Source organism: Varanus komodoensis, unplaced genomic scaffold (assembly GCF_004798865.1).
Source record: "Varanus komodoensis strain SLA01 unplaced genomic scaffold, ASM479886v1 scaffold67, whole genome shotgun sequence".
Classification (NCBI taxonomy): Eukaryota; Metazoa; Chordata; class Lepidosauria; order Squamata; family Varanidae; genus Varanus; species Varanus komodoensis.
The window spans coordinates 1,132,303-1,150,393 of record NW_025336308.1 but is presented as its reverse complement, the minus strand read 5'-3'; the positions used below and the strand labels follow the sequence as shown (position 1 = coordinate 1,150,393).

The following is an 18,091-nucleotide window of genomic DNA, read 5'->3' as shown; positions in this document are numbered from 1 at the left end:
GGCCGCGCCCGCCGCGCCCGGAGATGCGGCCGGGATGGCGGTGTCGGGGCTGAAGGCCGAGCTGAAGCTGCTCGAGTCCATCTTCGACAAGGACCACGAGCGCTTCCGCATCGTCTCCTGGAAGCCGGACGAGCTGCACTGCCAGTTCGTGCTGCTGCCCGCGGCGGCCGCCGGCCCGGCCCCGCCGCCGCCGCTCGCCATCCACTGCAACATCACGGTGAGCCCCCGGGGCGGGCGGGCGGGCAGCGCCTGGGACCGGCGGGCCGGGCCGGGGGGGCCTCTCCGGCGGGCGTGACGTCACCCCGGGAGCCCCCGGCGCCCGTGGGCCGGGATGCTGCGAGCTGGCCCCCCAGCATCTGGGCGTCGCTTCCTGCCGCCTCCCGCCGCGCGGAGCCCCCAGGCGGATGAGGCGGGGTTGCCGCGTGTGGGGTGGGCAGCGGGGGGCCTGGTCTGGACGCAGTCTGGCCCCCGTGGCCGGAGCGGTCCTCGTGTGAACGCAGGCTCCCCCCCCCCCACCATGGCGGGGGCGGTCCTGGTCTGGATGCAGCCCGGCCCCCCGTAGCCGGAGCGGTCCTCATGTGGACGCAGCCTGGCCCCCCTGTGGCCGGAGCAGTCCTCGGGAGTGAAGTCCGCAGCTTCTGCAGGAGGGAGAAGCTGATGTGGGGCCTCTGGGGTTTCCTCCTAGAGAAGGGGCTCGGCTTCCAGTTCCTGGGTAAGGACTCGAGCTCGGGAGTGGGGGCATCGGGCTGGTTCGGGGGGCTCGATTATTTGGATTGTGGACTGGGTTTGCTGGGCAGTGGGATTACAGCGGGGCGTGACCTGGCGGAGCTTGCTCTTCTAGGGAAGGACACCCAGAGGGCTGAGAAGGAGGCGTGTTTCTGTTTGAGGCAGAGGTAGGCCTTGTGCTGTGGGGCGTGAGGGGGAACTCAAGGATTGAGGCAGGTGAGGATGGGCTGGGTCGCCCCCCAATCCTCCGACGCTTGCCCTTCTGGTGAAGGAACCCTGGGGCAGGGATAGGCAGCTTCCAGCTCTCCCAGTGTTTTTGCCCTGCATTTCCTATCGGTGCTAGTCCATATGACCAGCACTGAGGACCAGTGAGAGTTGTGGTCCTCCAGATATTTCGGCCTGCATGTCACCCATCTCTGCTGCAGGAGTTGGAGATTTCCTGTTTAAACCAGGGATCCCTGTATGTAGAGCAGGGTATACAACTCTGGGGTTTGACAATTTACAAGGGTATATATATATATATTTTGGAGTAGAGAAGAAAAGACTCAGGGTTCTTTTCACCTTGCTTTAGTCTGAGACATGCAGACTTCAGAGTAGCCCATTGCTTCCAACAAGAAGTTGGACTCTTGCACAGGATGGATGGGTGTCGAAGGCCTCTGTAGCCCTATTTGTAAAGAGCGAGTAGCTGCTAACCTCAGAAGGATAGCTGACTTTTGAAGTTTGGGGAGGGAGTGTGCTTATTTTTTCCTCTCAAGAGTAGCTCCCATCAAGATATACTTGTTTCTTCTGTGCAAATTCTGAATGTTCATAGTGTAGAAACAGACTCCTTCCCAAAAAAAAAAAAGTCTTTTTGTCCTTCCAAGCAGAACAGTCGTCCCTTAATCATAGTTTTTAAAAGTGTTCCTCTTGAGCTAAGAAGGCAGAAGTCTTAATGAAAATGATTCTATTCTCCCACTTAGCTTTTGCAGTAAAGCTGAAGCAAAAGTGTAGCAATGTTTAAAAGTGCCCCTCCCTGATTAGTTGGACTGGGATTTAGTCTCCACCCACAGAAGGTGAGAATCCAAGAACAAGGAGAGTGTGCGCACATTATTAAATGTGTCATTTGCTTTTTAAACTAGGCCAGAACTTAGTAAGTTACTTTTCCACCAGCTGAAGAAATGCAAGCTTGAAAGCCAGGAATTGTGAACTTGGGCTGAGGTGGGAAAACAAAGATATCCGTTATATAATTTGCCTAAAAACAGCAATGTTTCTTTGGGCAAAGAGGTAATGAGAGAAGTGATACATTAGAAGGGTTAGGTTACCAAAAATCTTTTGAGGACTGTTTCTGGATAGTATGCATGCCAGGTTGAATTCTTTTATAGGATAAAGGCTTATGATCTTTGTGATGAGGTTGTGTCTACATAAAACTAATCCAGTAGCTTGCAGTTCGCTGAAAGAGAAAAATGCCTGCCATTTCAGTGCAGAGTATTCTGTGCTAAAATGTACTGTAATGATCGGAGGAAAACCTGGACAGAAAGAAGGCTTCAGAGACTGTTTGCCTCAGGCATTATATTTTAAGAGGCCCCAAGGCCTGGGAAGCCTCTGATGTCTGTGGGCAAGGATGCTCGGAGGCCTTGCTACATTCATGAATGCCAGCAAAACGAAGCAAAGAGCGTGGAATGTTTGCAGATAGTTTTCTCTGAGGAAAGTGACTTTCCCCAACCTGGCGGCCTTCAGAGACTTGTGGACCACAGCTCCCAGAATTCCCATCCAGCAGGGCCATTGATGGGATTCTGGGTGTTGTAGTCCAAACATGGCTCCAGGTTGGGGAAGGCTGATCTAGACTTAAATAGAACCCTAGAGACAGACCATGTGGGTAATTCAGGAAGCTTTGAGCCAAAAGAGGTGCCAGAGGCCGAGAGCCGGTGTGGGACCGATACATAGGCACCTGGGGGAAGGTCAGGTACAGGTAAGACCTACCTACCCCATGTACGCACAGAACCTAGGTTTTGCAGAAGCTGTGGGGGTGAGGGAGAAAGAAGAGGCCAGGTTGTGAAGGATGCTGCCTCAAATCCAAGCTAACAAAACATATGTTGATCGAGGGCTTATGGAAAACATTGCTGAAGAAAGGGGCAAACCTTACAGGCTTCTGAGCCATTAAGGTCCCATATCACTTTGAAGGAATGTTGTCCGTGGGGTCTCGATGGGTCGGACACGACTTCGCGACTAACAACAACAAGAACTTTGAAACATATAATAGGTGTAGCTTTTTGCCTTAATGTCCTGCACTTGGTGTTGGAGCCCTGGCAGAAAGAATTGGGGTGGGCGGGGGGGGGGATTTCCATTTGATGCATAGGAGCAAGAGTTGGCAGTGAAGGGCGTCTTCTGCTGGAACGGAAGGCTTTGTTTTCTGTGTTGTGCTAGCAAAAGACATGTGGGAATGGGCCTGCAGAATGCTACTAACACAATATAAGAGGCAGTTTTTTATTTGTCTGTCTAGCTCAGTATTGTCTGCTGGGGTTGAAAAGACTCTCCTGGCTCAGTTGCTTCTACCTGTGCTTTGAACTTGGGACCTTGGGACCTTCTACAGGGAAAGCAGCTGCTTTCACAAGAGTCGAGTGAATGTGGCGTTTGTGTTAACGCCACGATTTCCTTCTCAATTGGTGGTAATTCTGCCCTCTGAGGAGCACGGATAATGCTGCTGCAGAATATCGGCTTTACCTCGTCTCCTTTCTTCCAGTATTCTAGGAAGATTATATTGCAGCTGTTTGCATGTAGTGGTGGCCATTAATGGGTTAATTAATCCACAGTCTACAGTGGGGCATGGCAAGCACATTCCATTGCCTTTTGGAATATTCACCCCTTGATTGGGGGGGGTTGCTATTGTTTAAATCCAGATGCTGTAGGTCAGGTGTAGGTTAAACAACCCACAGTGTTGATCTAGCTACTAATTGCAGGTCAAGCATGGGTTGCTTTAATGTCTGGGCTTAGACATAGTAATCCTGATTGAGGGTTGACTATTACAAAAACATGCCTGATACATAGCATGGCAAGCTAGGTATTAATTAGCAGCCCAGCATCCCTATTTACCATTGAGTAATTACACGCAGACTGAATAATTGTGAGCACAGAAATGTCTGTGTGTGGTAACTTAGAGTAGGCCTGTTCATACTGCCGTTTAACTTTAATGTCTTCATGTGATAAGAGCTGACAGTCCTTACTGTAATAAAGTTAAGAAAAGAGTGATTCAAATCCGTTTTCAGACTATCCCTTAAGGGTTGTTGGTAACTTTTTTATTCCAGAGAACGCGAAAACACGGAGCCACTTTAGAGAGTAAAATGGCAAACTTAGCTGGGTCTTAAAAAGTCATCCTGGCTGTGGCACAATCTTTGCCGATGCCTGTAAACACAGCGTAATTGTTGGTTGAGGATTCCCTTAAATAGAGTACCGTCATCTGTGTGGGGATGAGAGTAGGCCAAGGAAGAGTGGCTTGGCCAAGAGCACTTGTTCAAGTCACGACAGAGGTGAAGTTTGATCCGGGAGGCAAGGGTCCCTTTTGGCCTTCTGACTGCCCAGGAGAGAAAAGCGGTCCGGGTTTGGGGGCTGGGGGTGGGAAGCAGCTTTCTTACAGCCCGTCCTGGTTCCTGACCCTGATTGAAGGCTGACGTCTGAGGTTGCGTGGGTCCAAGCCATCAAGAGATGCCAGAAGCAAGCACAGAAGTTGCACAGAGTTGGCTTACGATTGATTTATTGGTGGGAGTGGATCGTGTGTTGGTGTGTAAATGCTGGCCATGGTTCCTTGCCTCTGAAGGCCCACGTGGCGCTGTCTTGCCTTTGCCCTGCTCCTCTGCAAGCCCCCGGTGGGCCAGTGACTTTCCGGGTTTGAGTGACGAAGCTGCCGCACTTGTGCCTCACAGGAGTTTTTTCCTCTGCTTGCAGTTAACGTCTGCATGAAACAAGTGGCAGATCCGGCGAACAGTTTGCTGTGCGTTCGCTGCTCACTTCGCCCTGCTTTGCCATCTTTTGCTGATTCTGTGTCGCATCTTCCCTGCCAAGCTGGCGTCTGATGCTGTAAACTGGAAACATGAAAGGTTTCTCATATTCTTCCCCGTTTCTTTTCTTCGCATCTCTACTGGAAATTTGTACCAACAATTTAATGCCACTTGTGAGGTGAAGAGGCCCTCGGGGGTGCCGTGCTCTCCATGCTGAACTCCACGCTTTGCCTCTGTGCCGACACATGTAGGATCAGGTTGCACAACTGTCAAAATGGTTGTGTTTGACTCTGCATACTTTGCGATGGATTTCCTTGCAGGGTCACAAGAAGCGAACAAGGCCAGTGCCGGCAGCCAGTGCATTCTCCTGTCTGTTGGTACCCAAACTTGTCTGGGACGGGAGGGGTGATGCAGACAACGGCGTTGTTCCGTCAGTGGTGTGCGCTGGGAGAAGCCAAAGGCGTCTCCTCAGGTGCGGTGCATTGTGTCGGTAGTTTTATAGATGATCGTTCGTCCGGCGCTGTTTTAAAGTGGCAAGCGATGGAACCAAAGTGAGCTGTTTCCGATAGGATGTTTCTATGCAGACTTGGAAATTATAGCTTTGCAAGGCTACAATTTCCATAGAAATCAAGCACCCGTGTTGTAGGGCAGGCTCGAAATTGACTTACCTATTGTTTCACGTTGTTATCCTGTTGTGACTCTGAAGAGCTCAGGATGGGTTTCTCCCATTTTATCCTCTCAACGGCCATGTGGGGTCAGATGGTGACTCACCCGAGGCCACGGGTAGGGCTGTCAACCTCTGTTTCAACCTCTCCTCCTCCTCTGTCTCTCCTCCAAAATTTTAGCCACTGGCTAGCTCAGGCTCTGCAGATGATCCACTTGGAGATAATAAAGTATATTTATTTCAGTACTCAGTGGGAGAATAATGTAGAAATCAAATCTGAAACACCCTGCAGAGGAATCTAGTAATGTTGAGAATTACGAATATAAATACACCCCCCGATCAAAAGCTTTGACCTGACCTAGATGGGGATCTTAAGCGTGTTGACTCAGGAATCAGCCTCACTGAGTGCTGAAATAAATTCCCCAGTAAATGGGCCAGCACTGTACACGCATCTAAACTTATGCTGGCAAGCGTTCCCCAGCTGGCAGCTGGTTTAGCTGCACAGTGATGCCCTCGGACTCCCTCTGGGGATGTCAAGACAGCGAGAGGTTGGCAGTAGTCTGAGGCAGCGAGCACTCCTCCTCTTCTCTCCAGCAGGCACCATGCCGGGCACCTGTCCCGCTTTGGGGAAAGCGGACTTAGAATAATTCTCAGGCCTGTCTCAGCGATGTCAGCATGTCTCCGGCTGCAGAGGGGCTGTGCTGTTTACAGCAAACGCAGTGTCCTTTAGCTCATGCTGTTTCAACAGGGAATTGTCTGTTCCGCCTGGAACGACTGTCCCTGCGACACAGAATTGTATTTGTGTGGTTCTTACGCAACAGACAGATGAAGCGGCTAGCACACTGCATAATTGAAAATGGCCGTGCCAGCTTGTCAGAGCCGTTTTATGCTGTGGGAAATGATTCCCAGGGCCGAGTCCTCTTCTCTCGTGGTCAGGAAGAATCTCTGAAGCGTGTTCTGGCATGTGGGGCAGTGTCTGCCCAAGTTCAATGTGCGCCCACATAAGCCTGAAACAGGTGAAAAACATCAAATTCTCCGTGCGTGTTCCGTTCCCGGGCCCTGCGGCAGATCCTGGATCAGCAGCTGCATCGCACAAAGAAACAAACGGGAGGAAAAGAATATTGTCCGTCCGTTGCCGATGGGTGGTCTTTGCTCGAAAACCGCTCCGCTCGTGTTAGCTGTGCTATCTTTTTCAGAGCAGCATTTCTTCGCCAGGCCTGTGCCCAGTCTAGAACTGTTCTGTCAGTGTTAGCAGCCACTTCCCTGGGGAGATACGGTCCTGGGTGGGAAGCACATGGCCAAATGGGGTAACTCTCCATGCTGTTGCCACTGATGCACGGAGATGGTGTAGCATCAGGCGCCGAATAGGAGGCGAGGGCTGCAGTTCTGCTGGATTTTGGAGGCAATGGAGGTTGTGTGACCCTCAAGCTAGGGAGGGATACTTCCTGTAAGCCTGACCCATATTGACTCCGCAAGGTCTGAAAGGGAGTTCTACTTGTCTTTGCTTGAAAACGAGCAGAGCTCTTTGCCTGAGTGGAAACACAAGTAGAATTCCTGTTCATACTTGGCCAATTTGACCTGACAAATGGAGGTGAAAATTGGGGTGAGGGGGCTGAGTTCATCAGAACCAGAGTTTGGCGGGGCAGGGGCAGCATGCTTGACCTTAACTCTCTACCTGCTTTATGCTTTCATGTAGTCAAGCAACTGCCTGGTCAGGGTTATGGAGTACCACGATTCCAGCAGTGTTTTTAAAAAATGTAACCAAGAACTCTTTGATCCAAAGGTGTGTAGAATTGTTTGTCATCGGGGATGTTTGTTCTAGCACAAGTTAGTTCTACAGAACAAACATGAGCTTCTTTTGTCTTTCACCTGAGTCTTACTTCTGATGAGTTGGTAAATTTGTGACCAATTGTCACATTGTGCAATGCACCTTCGCACAGACCTTTCCCTGCCCAAAGGAAACAGGCACGTTTGGGAAGGGACTAAAACAGTTTGCCCCGAGTTGTCTGGTACAGAACAGCCTGCAAACAGCTACACCTGAGACAACTAAGAAACTTAGCAGATGTTGGCCTAAGGAATCACTTCATCCATATGATAGCAAGGCTTAGAAAAAGTCATTTGGCAATGCTACTTTTTCAGCTATAGTGAAGGGAATAAATAATGGATTGAGATTATTTTAATGAAAATTCTTTATGTAGAAAGCAGCCTTTATATCAGATCAGACTGCTTGTCTTGTCCAGCTGTTCTCTGTTCTCTGACAGGCAGGCCAGCAATTTCTTCTTCTTGGCTAGCAGCTCCTGTGATCATCAGTTCACAAGCCTATCTTAATGCTCTGTTGAAAATAAAACCGACTGCACCTGTAGAAAAAGGGGGGCAAGGCAAAGAATTGGTAGTCGAAGAGGTCGTGCTTCATCTCCTGCAAGCATTGGCTGTGCCGCATCGTTGACTTTCCATGCCTGTCTGCAAGTAGAGCTGAGAAGCTGCGAGGGTTTGCACGAAGGGTTTGCCTTTCTTTAATAAAGCTGGTGATCTTTCCCCTACATTGATGGCAAGATAGGCTAGAATTTTTAACAAGTAGAGTTGGCCCGGAGCTTCGAAATATGAAAGTAAGTGTCTGCACTTCTTGTTTTTGCTGTTTCTGAAACAGGAATCTTATCCTTCTTCATCACCAATATGGTTTGTAGAATCAGATGACCCCAACTTGACTTCAGTGTTGGAGCGTTTAGAGGATATTAAGAAGAGCAACACCCTGGTAAGAGATCTCTTGTCTTCTTTCTTGTAATCTGGCTTGTAGCTATAAATTGAGCTTCATGTCAAAATCCCACAACTATTTGATTGTTTGTTGCTCTTCCTTTTAAATCTAATTCAGGCAAATATTGCCTGCAATTTAAAACTGATGCCACCTTTCCAGTGGCTACCTAAAATGGTTTGCATCCAGAATAGTCATAGCAGAATAATTTCCACAAAAGCTTTAGGAATCGCAGCGATAAAATTGGCATGGATTGAAGCTGCTGGACCCGGAGATCAAATATACATGAAATATGTTTTTGGAAGGAAGGAACTTATAGACGAAACCTTAAGTGCCTGTGGTATATACGAGAGAAAGTAGAAGAGATTTTTCATGCTTTCTGGTAAAAGATCATTCCCAGACACTGCACTAGCGTCTTTAACATGTTAGTAGCAAGGTTAAAAAAAGCACTGTCCCAAGCTCTCAATGTACAGTGAAAATGAGCACAACACTTTAAAAAAAACCTTTTACTTCTATAACAAAAAAATGCAGGGATGCATGCAGGTAAGGGACGCATGCAGAGAGAAAAGAGCAAGGCTAGAAACTGGGAGTGGAGGAGGCAGCAAACAAAGGTCAAAGAAGAGATAGTATCACTCACTGCTTCTCTCCACCCAACTCCTCTTCGCTGGGTGATGAACAGCAGCCTCCATGGGAGCCATTTTGTAGAACCCACAGCAGGTTCTCCGGTGTGCCCCTGCCCCAGAATGATTGGGGACCAGTGCATTACATTATACTCAGTTTGTCTTCTCCCTTTGCCTTGCCATTTTTGGATAAGGATAGGTTGCTGTCAAGGGATGTCAAGTAGGCTTGGTTTGCACCTCTTCGCAAGATCAGACGGGTTACAGAAATAGCGCTGCTGCTGCAGTGAACTAGTCTGAAAGTTGCATTCTCAGGAAACGGGTCAAAGATAAACATGTCGTTACACCGTGCAAGATTCGCCCTGCTGCACCTGAACCTGTTCTGCCTCTTCGAAGGCTGCCTGAGAGGGAGGTCATTCCAAATAGGGGTAAGAGGTGGTGTTACTTTCTGGAGACACTTTTGCTTCCCACATGCACAGGCGTTCGTGCCTGCCCGCCTGCCTTCTAGCTGGTGCCTTCCTCTGCAGCTTTATTATTAGAGTTCCACGACACAGTTTCATTTCCTGGTGACAGGCAGCCTCTGCAGAAGTTCGTCCCATTATTGCAAGTCAGGTTTGTTATCCTCCCAAGCAGCTGTGTGAGACACTGACTTAGCACTTCTGCTTGCGGAGCCTGATCGCAGAGGGCCTTGCTGTAAGATCAGAAGCTGTAACCTTCTTGTCTGGAGCTGCCAAGTTCCTATAATTTTAAGGTTAACTTGCCTGAGAGAACCCTTTGGTACAGCTGTGATCCTGCTGGGGAACTGCAAGGAGTGGCAGTCTAAACTAGTCACCCTCTAATTATTCTTTTAAAGTCGTGAGCAGTAACTGTGGCCATTATTTCTCCCCCAAATGCTGAGGGTTAGAAACCTAATTCCTGTTGAAGAAGATTGCTGACACATCGCTTTTTTGTGCGTTGTCACTGTTTTTCCATGTACCTAAATAGTGGTGCTGCATGATGACAAAATTCAACATGCATTTTATAGTTGCTACCATGTTTGTATTAATGTTTCATGTACCAGTCTTTGAAATATTCGGAGGTAAGATAGAGCTGTACATAGTTGTGGAAAGAGTGCTTAGCATTGTAGCTTTCGCCGTCCTAAAGAACTGCACAGTTTTTCCTGAATGAAATCTTCCTTGTTTTCCTAATACACTTTCATTCTTTGCCACCTTCCTGCTGAACCTTCGCTGCAGGGAGGTGTTTTAAACTGGAGTAGTTTTTTCCCCCAGGCTAAAAATAGCACTCTGCTGGTTCTGTGCAGAGCAGAGTGTTAAGGAGCCAGAGAGTGGCGTATTGTTGGGATTCACAGCCGATCACAGGTGTGCTTGCTCTGTGCAACTGTCAGTGCAAAGCTCAGCTTACAGAAGGTTTGTCCCCCAGCGCACACCCATGTCTCTGCACTTGCTGAAGTCCTGGGCTATTTGTTGTTCAATAAAAGTAAAAGCGATCAGGTCGAAATTGATAGCTTCCTCCTTTCTGTGTCTAAAAGCAGTAATCTTCATACCTGTGCAGAGTGGGCTACTTAATCCAAGCCTCAGAGGGCTGGAGAAAGCGAGTCATTTCACACACAGGTGTTTTCAGAAGAGGTGGCTCCAGATGGCTCGAGCAGGTGAGCCAAGCCGCAGCACAGGGAAGAATAACAGGCCTGTGTCACAGGCTAATCTTCCTGGCTAGAAGGCTTGTTCCTGGTGCCAGTTATGCACTCAGGTCCAGGATTTTTCAAATTGGAGTACAATAAACAAATAATTCTGTTTATCAAGGTGCATTTCAGGTTTCTGTTGGAAAGGCGCAAGCCAAGCCTGCCAAATCATAGCACACGTGTAGCGCAAACACAAAGACGTAACTGCAAAGCCTGCGGAAAATCATAGCACACGTGTAGCGCAAACACAAAGACGTAACTGCAAAGCCTGCGGAAATGAGACTCGGAGAGGAGGGAGGATGACTGTATAGGGATGATGATAGACAGTCAATTTGCTTGGTTTGGGCAGCCTGTGGCCTTCCAGATATTTCCCCCTGGAGTTCCAGTCCTCCCCTTTCATTGGCTGTGCTGGCCAGGGAAGAGGCGAGGTGTAGGCCGAAGCATTTGGAGGGCCACCGCTGGCCCACCCTGACTACCCGTGGCTCTTCCGGTTTTCAGTCTAGCCCAGGGAGTGAAACTGGAACCTTTGTGTGCAAAGCTTGTGTCCTGGAAGGGAGCTGTGATCCTTCTCATTGGGGCTGCAGCACCTCAAGGATGGGCTCGGGCCTATTAAAACAGGAAGTAGCTTGTTCAAGGAGAGAGAAGAAGGAACTCCAGGAGCTTCTGGATGAAGCCCCATGTGGGATCTACTGTCTGGGAAGAGGGAAGACTCCCTTAGCCTGGTTTTGACGTTGTCCTGACTCCCAAGTGCTGCTGTTCTGCTTATATTCCAAGCCCACCCACTGCTGCTCCTGTTCACAGAGAATAAATGCCTAGATCGGTTCATGCCCTGTGAAGCCAGCCTACCCTGCCTCTCTCTACCCAGCCTTTCTCGCTCGTTGCTGAGCTTTGTCCCTGGCAGCTCAGCGCCTCAGAGGGACGAGCAAGGGATACGCTAGCCTTCTGACGGGCCAGCACCCAGCGGAAGTGCCGTTCTGTGACTTCTTCCTGCAGCGTTCCTTCATGCCACAGCCTTGGACAACGCTCTCAGAAGAGCTGCCTGCGGTCCTGTGACCCTGTTTGCCCCTTAAAGGCAGCTTAGTTGTTCCTTCTGCCACATCGGGGCCAGGGCTTTTGCAGCGGCCATGGGTGCCATCCCTGAAGGTATTTGCTCAGCCCCTTTCCGTCACCTTTCCTGCTATGAAGCATGCTTTTTTTGGTTCTGTAGGTCTGTTTATGGTTGCACTTGTTTCTGTGTTGGTATGACTCTTTTGAGTTGCATTTGTTACTTCCATTATTATAAGCTGTCTTGAAAAGACGATTTCGAAAGACTAGAATATAATGCCCATATCCCTCTGCATCTAAAGAAAGAGCTCACTGGGGAGAAGGCTTCTGTATGAGCTCAGCTTTTCCCCTGACATGCTAACTTTCCGTGGGAGACTGTGGTCGGATGCACTTTAAAATCAGCAGTTGCTTCGGGTGGTACCATCATGCGCTGACTGTCCTGTGTACCCCCCTCCCAAAAAAAGAGAGAAAGAAAGGGCGCGTGGTAGAGCTTTTGGGAAATGCTGTAATACATTGAGTGCCAGAAATTACTGTCCTGTGACTTGGGTTTATTATAGGCATCGTTTAAGGGGTGGCTGTCCTGTTGGTTATCGCCTGAAGGAAAGCTAGCAATGGTGCTTATTCAGGTTACAGCTTGATAAACACCCTTTAAAAGGAAAAACAAATCATAACACACCTTTAAACTTGTTTTGTAGCTTCTCCAGCAACTGAAACGATTGATATGTGACCTTTGTAGATTATACAATCTTCCTCAGCATCCTGATGTTGAAATGTTAGATCAGCCACTGCCAACGGGCCAGGTAAACCCTTGGATGTTTGGGAAAACAAGGACTGGGTTCTGGGCACAGACGGATGAACCTGTGTTGTGAAGCCAAGTGTATGACTGGGGAGTTACTTTCTGGGGTGGAGAGATGACCAATGCACCAGTCATTGCTGTGCAGAGGAAGTGGCTACTGGGTTTTGTTACGATAAGCAAAAGTTCTCAGCCTTTGAGTTGAGCGTCTTGCAGTTCTCTTTTCCAGTGGTGGCCAACAAAGAGCAGCCTCCCAAAGACTGTTTTGGTTCTGCTGCTCAAACCAAATAACCAATGGAGCAGTTTCCCTGTCCTGTCCTTCTTTGCATGCCTTCCCAGCAAATAGCCACCTGCAAGATAATTTTTCTCCAGAAGCATGTAAATGCTAGGCACTAGCATTAAGGGAAGGACCAAGCGTCACTTAGAGCCTTCATGGAGAGTCATAGTAAGGGGTTGGATACATGTATTTTTCTGAGCTTTTAAGTCCAGACTGATCAGGGTGCACGCAGTACATTTATACATTAAAAATCTGGCACATACCTTTTCATTCAGTGGGTGAATTCCTAAGGTAGCATTTGTGTAATGCTTTTGAGTGTTCAGGTTGCAGTAGCCCTGGCCAGGCAGCCTTCTCCGACCTGGCTCCTTTCAAATGTGCTGAATCTCAGTTCCCAGCATCCCCCAGACAACATGGTAGCCCATGATAATTTAGCCCGGTTCTTTTGGAAGGCACCCAGGTAGGAAAGGCTGCTATTGGGGCAGTGACTGTACCCAGTAGGTAGTTAACTCAATGGCAGAAGTGACATGCAAACTTTGGACTTTCTGGGGATCTGATTCCTCAGCCTCTAGCACACTTATTTAAAAAAACAAACAAACAGAAAGCAGATTTAACTTACCAGGCGGTTGGTTTTGCTCTGTTCCAGAATGGAACGACGGAAGAGGTTACATCGGAAGAAGAGGAGGAGGAAGATATGGGTGAAGTATGTGTCTTTGCTTGCCTGCCAGCACCTGTCATTCTTTGTTCCTGCTTCTGGCAGTCTGCTCTGTCCAGGAAATTGCGGGGTGGGGTGGGGGGGCAGAAGGAATGCACTGAAACAGTGCCATGGCCCCCTTTCCTAAAATTCTCGCCGTTGCCCCCATCCTGGAAAACACATTGTGCATTTTGCTTTGACTCCCCCCTGCCCTTCGCCATTTCTTCCCGCACCTTCTGTGCACTGTCCTCCTTACACGATTTTCTTCCCATCCTGCAATAACCTCTTACATGTACACACAATCCTGCATGGCGGACCCAGACCATACAGTCCTGCATGGTGACGTCGGCGGCCTTGGCTGGTGCCGTAAGCCTATTTCCAGCGAGTCGCTCCCGGCCGTTTGTGCTCCTGCAGACGTGCCCAGGCCAGGCCAGTAGGAGAGACATTACAGATGCAGAAATATTAAGGTGCTTCTACGTTGTTACTGTTGGTTCTTAGTGCATTAATTTGTCTTGTAGGACATCGACTTGGATCATTATGACATGAAGGAAGAAGAACCTGTTGATGGGAAGAAATCTGAGGATGATGGAATTGAAAAAGAGAACCTGGCAATCCTAGAAAAAATCAGAAAGAATCAGCGGCAAGACCACCTAAATGTAAGCAGGTGTCGTTAGATAACTCAGAGCGATTGTCGAGAATGTTCTTTGAGGCCTGTCTTGATGAGAGGGTCTGAACCCAGGTACACCGTCTCTCTCAGAAGCTCAGCAAGTTTGGTTCTAAAGCCGTTTGCTTCTGTCAAGTCCTGTGTATTTAAAAAAGCATCCTTCTCAGTTCACAGGGCATAAAAGTAGAACATAAACTTCAAAATAATTCCCTAACTTTGGGATTTCACTTAGAGCACACGCTTTGCATCCAAAAGGTTCCAGGTTAAATCTCTGGATAGCCAGTTTAAAGAAAGGAAAGGAAACGGAATCAGGTAGAAGGTGACAATCAAGATACCTGGAAAAGAAGGCCTCAGTTGGAGTATATGGAATTAGCTAGATGGGCCAGTGGCTGTGCCTGTCCCAAGCAGCATCTGTATCAGAAGGGCCCGTGGCTCAGTCGCAGCAAGTTCGTTGTCTCAGAAGGTCTCAGGTTCCGTTGTCAGCAGCTTTAGGTAAGACTGGGAAGGACCTTGCCCTCAAGAGCAGTTTACCAGTAACTGCTACTGTACTAGGTAGACTGGAGGTCTGGCTTCATATAAGGGGGGGCTTCTTAAGGTTCCACAAAACCTTGATTCAGACAGAGAAATGTCTGGCGCAGGGCGTCAGTTCTGGCAGCCAGACCTGCCCCTTCTTGGGAACATTCCTCAACTCTCTTCCCAGAAGTTAGATTTGTCCATCCTGCTCTGGGTCAAACTAGACATGTGACAGAGTCTTATGTGTTCAACATCGATCTCCCCAGATGCATAGAAAGAAGGTGTAAACGTCTGTGCCACTAAGAGAGTAGGAAACACTGATCTGCAACCAGATTTCTCAGGGAAGCTGTGCTCTTTTTAATCCCAGAGGCTGTTGCAGGGAAGCTGAAGTAGGGCTGGAGCATGCCGGGCTAGTCACCTGCCTGTGCCTTCTCCTTGACTCCCTGGCCCCGCCCCCCAACACACACACACCACTCCCCCGGCCAGGTGTCGGGTTGGGTGGCAGGCAAAACTTTAAGGAGCTTCTCCATCTACTGCTTCCTGGCACAGAACCCTAATACTGTGTTAGCTGCTGAAGCCTATCACATCCTGTATGGGAAGCAGTCATGCGTCGATGCAAATATTTCTGCATGTTCTCTGTGCTATATCTCTGTTATTTTCTTGGTTGCATTGGGAGTGAAGTTCCTAAAATCACACAATTGGGAGTCCTTCTGCAATTGGTTTCTATTCATGATCTTACCCTCATAGTTACATGCATATAGAGAGAATATAAATCCACTCACCAAAAACTTCTTCCATTTTATTAAATGTTTAGACTTTAATCTCTTAAAATAAAGACACAAATTTTGCAGTACTGAGGGAGGGAAAGCATAAAATTAATGAATGGCTGCAGTTGTATTCTTCAACAGGTGCAGAAAATCATTGTCTTCCCCTTCACTTTCTTTCAGGGTGCAGTATCTGGATCTGTCCAGGCTTCTGATCGACTTATGAAAGAACTCAGGGATATATATAGATCACAGAGTTACAAGACAGGTAACAGATCTGCATTTTTATGGCACAAAAGTCATACAACCTTTTCTTATGATGTGGGAAACAATTACTTTTTAATACATGAAAAAAACAATTGTGATTTTTCAAAGGCAGGAGCTAAATGGTAAACTTCAAGCACCTGGATAGTTAGTTGTGTGGAGTAAATCAAGCGCCAGTAACTAAACTGTACTGTAATGGAGGCACAGCCTGAATCAACCGCAGTCACATCTCCCTGCCATCAAGAAGGATGGTGGCGCCTACAGTCTTTTTCACAACATTATCAGGCTCTGACTTTAATAACAAATGGCTTGGCCATTTTTAGGAGAAAAGTCATGGATTTTTAAGGTAAAATGTTGTGTGCCAACTACGCAACACGTCCCCATATTGTGTGGCCGGTGTGTCTGCCGCGTTCTGCAGTCCCACGAAACCGTTTTGATTTCCTGCCCCCATAGCAGGTGTTCATCATTGCAGGCTAATTTTGGGTAATGAGCTTTTTCCCATTGCTCTCCTCCATCAGGACCCCCCTTGAAGGCTTTAATGTGGAGAGGTAAAACTTTGTTCAGAGGCTACAGTGCAAGGGTGAACAGAGGGTAGATCAGTAGCTCTCTGAGTGATTTGCAGACGAACAGAAAAGGTTTCTGGTTCCCACTCTTGAACCAAAACGTGACTTTCCCCAGCTGCATCAGGCTGCTGAACTGAATAAGGCTTTCGCTGGTCTACAGTGTAAGCTCGGTCCAATTCAAGTTGCCAAACAAAATATTCCTAGGCTAAGGATGTCCTCAGAGGTCGCCTTAGTTAGTTCCAGAAATTAGTTCCAGAAAGTCTGGTGTCTTCCTATTCCCGCTACAGCTGATCCTTGCAAGCTAGCGATATTTTATACAGAAACCTTCAATTCTGTGTAAACATATGACTCTGGAAGACTTGGGCTCTATCTTGCACAACTTGGAGCCTTCCAGATGCGTTGGATGAGCTCCAGCTAGTGTAGCCAGTAGGAGTTGTAGTCTAAGCATCTGGACTACACCAGGTTGGGGGACGTCTTTGCTGTGTGTCCTTTTAAGAAGAAATGAGTGCACTTGTAAACAGCACCAGAACATTTGCTCTCCTACCGATCAGCATCGCCAGCCAGTTATCTGACTGCCCCTCTCCTGTGCCTGAAATAGCACAACAGAGAAATAAAGGGCATCCTATTGTTTTGGACTAACTCTGTATTGAGCTTAAAGACTTTTTAGTAGTGATTTTCCATAAGGTCAGGCTTCATGTAGTAGACCTTTGGTGGCAGTTTAGTGCGTTCCAGCTGCCCTGCAGCTGCAGTAACACAAGTTCCCATGTGATTATCCAACCAAAATGGTTCTTGCCCCACATGGTTGTACCAGAGAGAAGTGTGGGTTGTCCCTGTGACCTCTAAGTAACCTCAAACCAACTGGAATGTGTGAAATTTACCAGATGCACAGAAGAGTTCATTATAAACTAAGAACAGAATTTGTAGAAGTGACCTTCAGCCGTTACTAGTAGATAATGTCAAATACATAATTTTAAATGGGTTCATGTACACATTTTTTCACTTTTTTTAAGAATATGATTTGAGTTGGTTAGGTAGTTTTAATTTCTTGGGTTAGATTAGTGCACAGTATTAAGATTTTATGAATAGAAAGAATGCCATTTGGAAAACAAAATCAACCAGAGGAATTTATGTGAGGACAGCTGGGGAATGATTCTGGGTGGAGGGCCGGGTGATCCCCCACCAATCTTTGCAGGCGGTCTGACTCCAGCGGGGCGGGACCACAGCCCCGGGTTCAGGCTGAGGGGTCAGCTGGAACTTCTCCAGAGAACGCCTGGTTCAGGGATCTGGTTTGGGCTATCTGCAGTCAGGGAAAGTCCACCCACAGTGAGGCTGACCGAGGCATCCAGTGAAGGCGCACTCTTCTAACAGAAACCTTAGCTTCGCCCCACCTGAGGGTACACCTCTTAGTGTGCCGTTCATGCTCCCAAGTGCAATAGTGAACAGAATGTTACGGGAAGATGTCTGAATCTTAAGAGACCTCCTTTACAGAAGGAGTGAATCTCCAGTGAGGAGATTCTTCGTAGGGCTGGAAGATCCCAGATGTATCCCAGTTAACAGTTTCAAGGGTCTAGTAAGATAATACAGGACACCTTTAAACAAGGCCTGTATGCCTGATGGTGTTGAAGCAGGGATGCGCACGGTGGAAATTTACTCCCTGTAGTTGGAGACTTCTTGTGTCTAACTTTGGGATAAAGTACACAGCCTAAGCAATCAGGTTCATCCATCCAGTTTTAAATTTAGCCGCAAGACGCTGAGTACGTGTGCTTACTAGGATATCCCTGAGTTCTTTTTAAGTCTGGAGGATAAACTAGTTATGCTGGGAGGAATGATGTATCCTTAAGTTTTCTGCGTAATTGGTGCCAGAGAGTTAGCTATCTATAGAGATAAGCTCTTGATGCCTAGTGGTAATCCCAGGACAGAACAGTTGTGTTCGCTTTTGCCAGCGACACTTTAAGAACTGCTGCATTTTGAGATGGTGGTAGTTTGAGAGTGGCAATTCCAGTAGCTGCACTTCCTGACTCATCTAGCTTTTTGATCATTGCACTGTGGACCTGAACACTGATGCTGGAAGCTTGTCCAGACAAGGGTGAAAGACTCACAAAATAGGTATTTG

At 48.0% G+C, this 18,091-nt stretch overlaps 1 protein-coding gene across 3 annotated transcripts in view; it reads left to right on the top strand.

Annotated features, from left to right (window-relative positions):
* The first annotated feature begins 6 nt into the window (after positions 1–6).
* Positions 7–18,091, top strand: part of UBE2Q2 (ubiquitin conjugating enzyme E2 Q2) — a 30,007-nt gene continuing 11,922 nt past the window's right edge. For 2 of the 3 annotated variants that reach the window (XM_044450516.1, XM_044450515.1), the window contains exons 1-6: positions 7–217; positions 8,009–8,113; positions 12,145–12,249; positions 13,163–13,219; positions 13,729–13,866; positions 15,335–15,419. In XM_044450516.1, the coding sequence (XP_044306451.1) occupies positions 35–217; positions 8,009–8,113; positions 12,145–12,249; positions 13,163–13,219; positions 13,729–13,866; positions 15,335–15,419 (673 nt within the window). In that variant the 5' untranslated portion in view covers positions 7–34. Of the gene's footprint in view, positions 218–8,008; positions 8,114–8,980; positions 9,156–12,144; positions 12,250–13,162; positions 13,220–13,728; positions 13,867–15,334; positions 15,420–18,091 lie in introns of those variants that run through there. The other variant, XM_044450517.1, reaches the window with a different exon arrangement.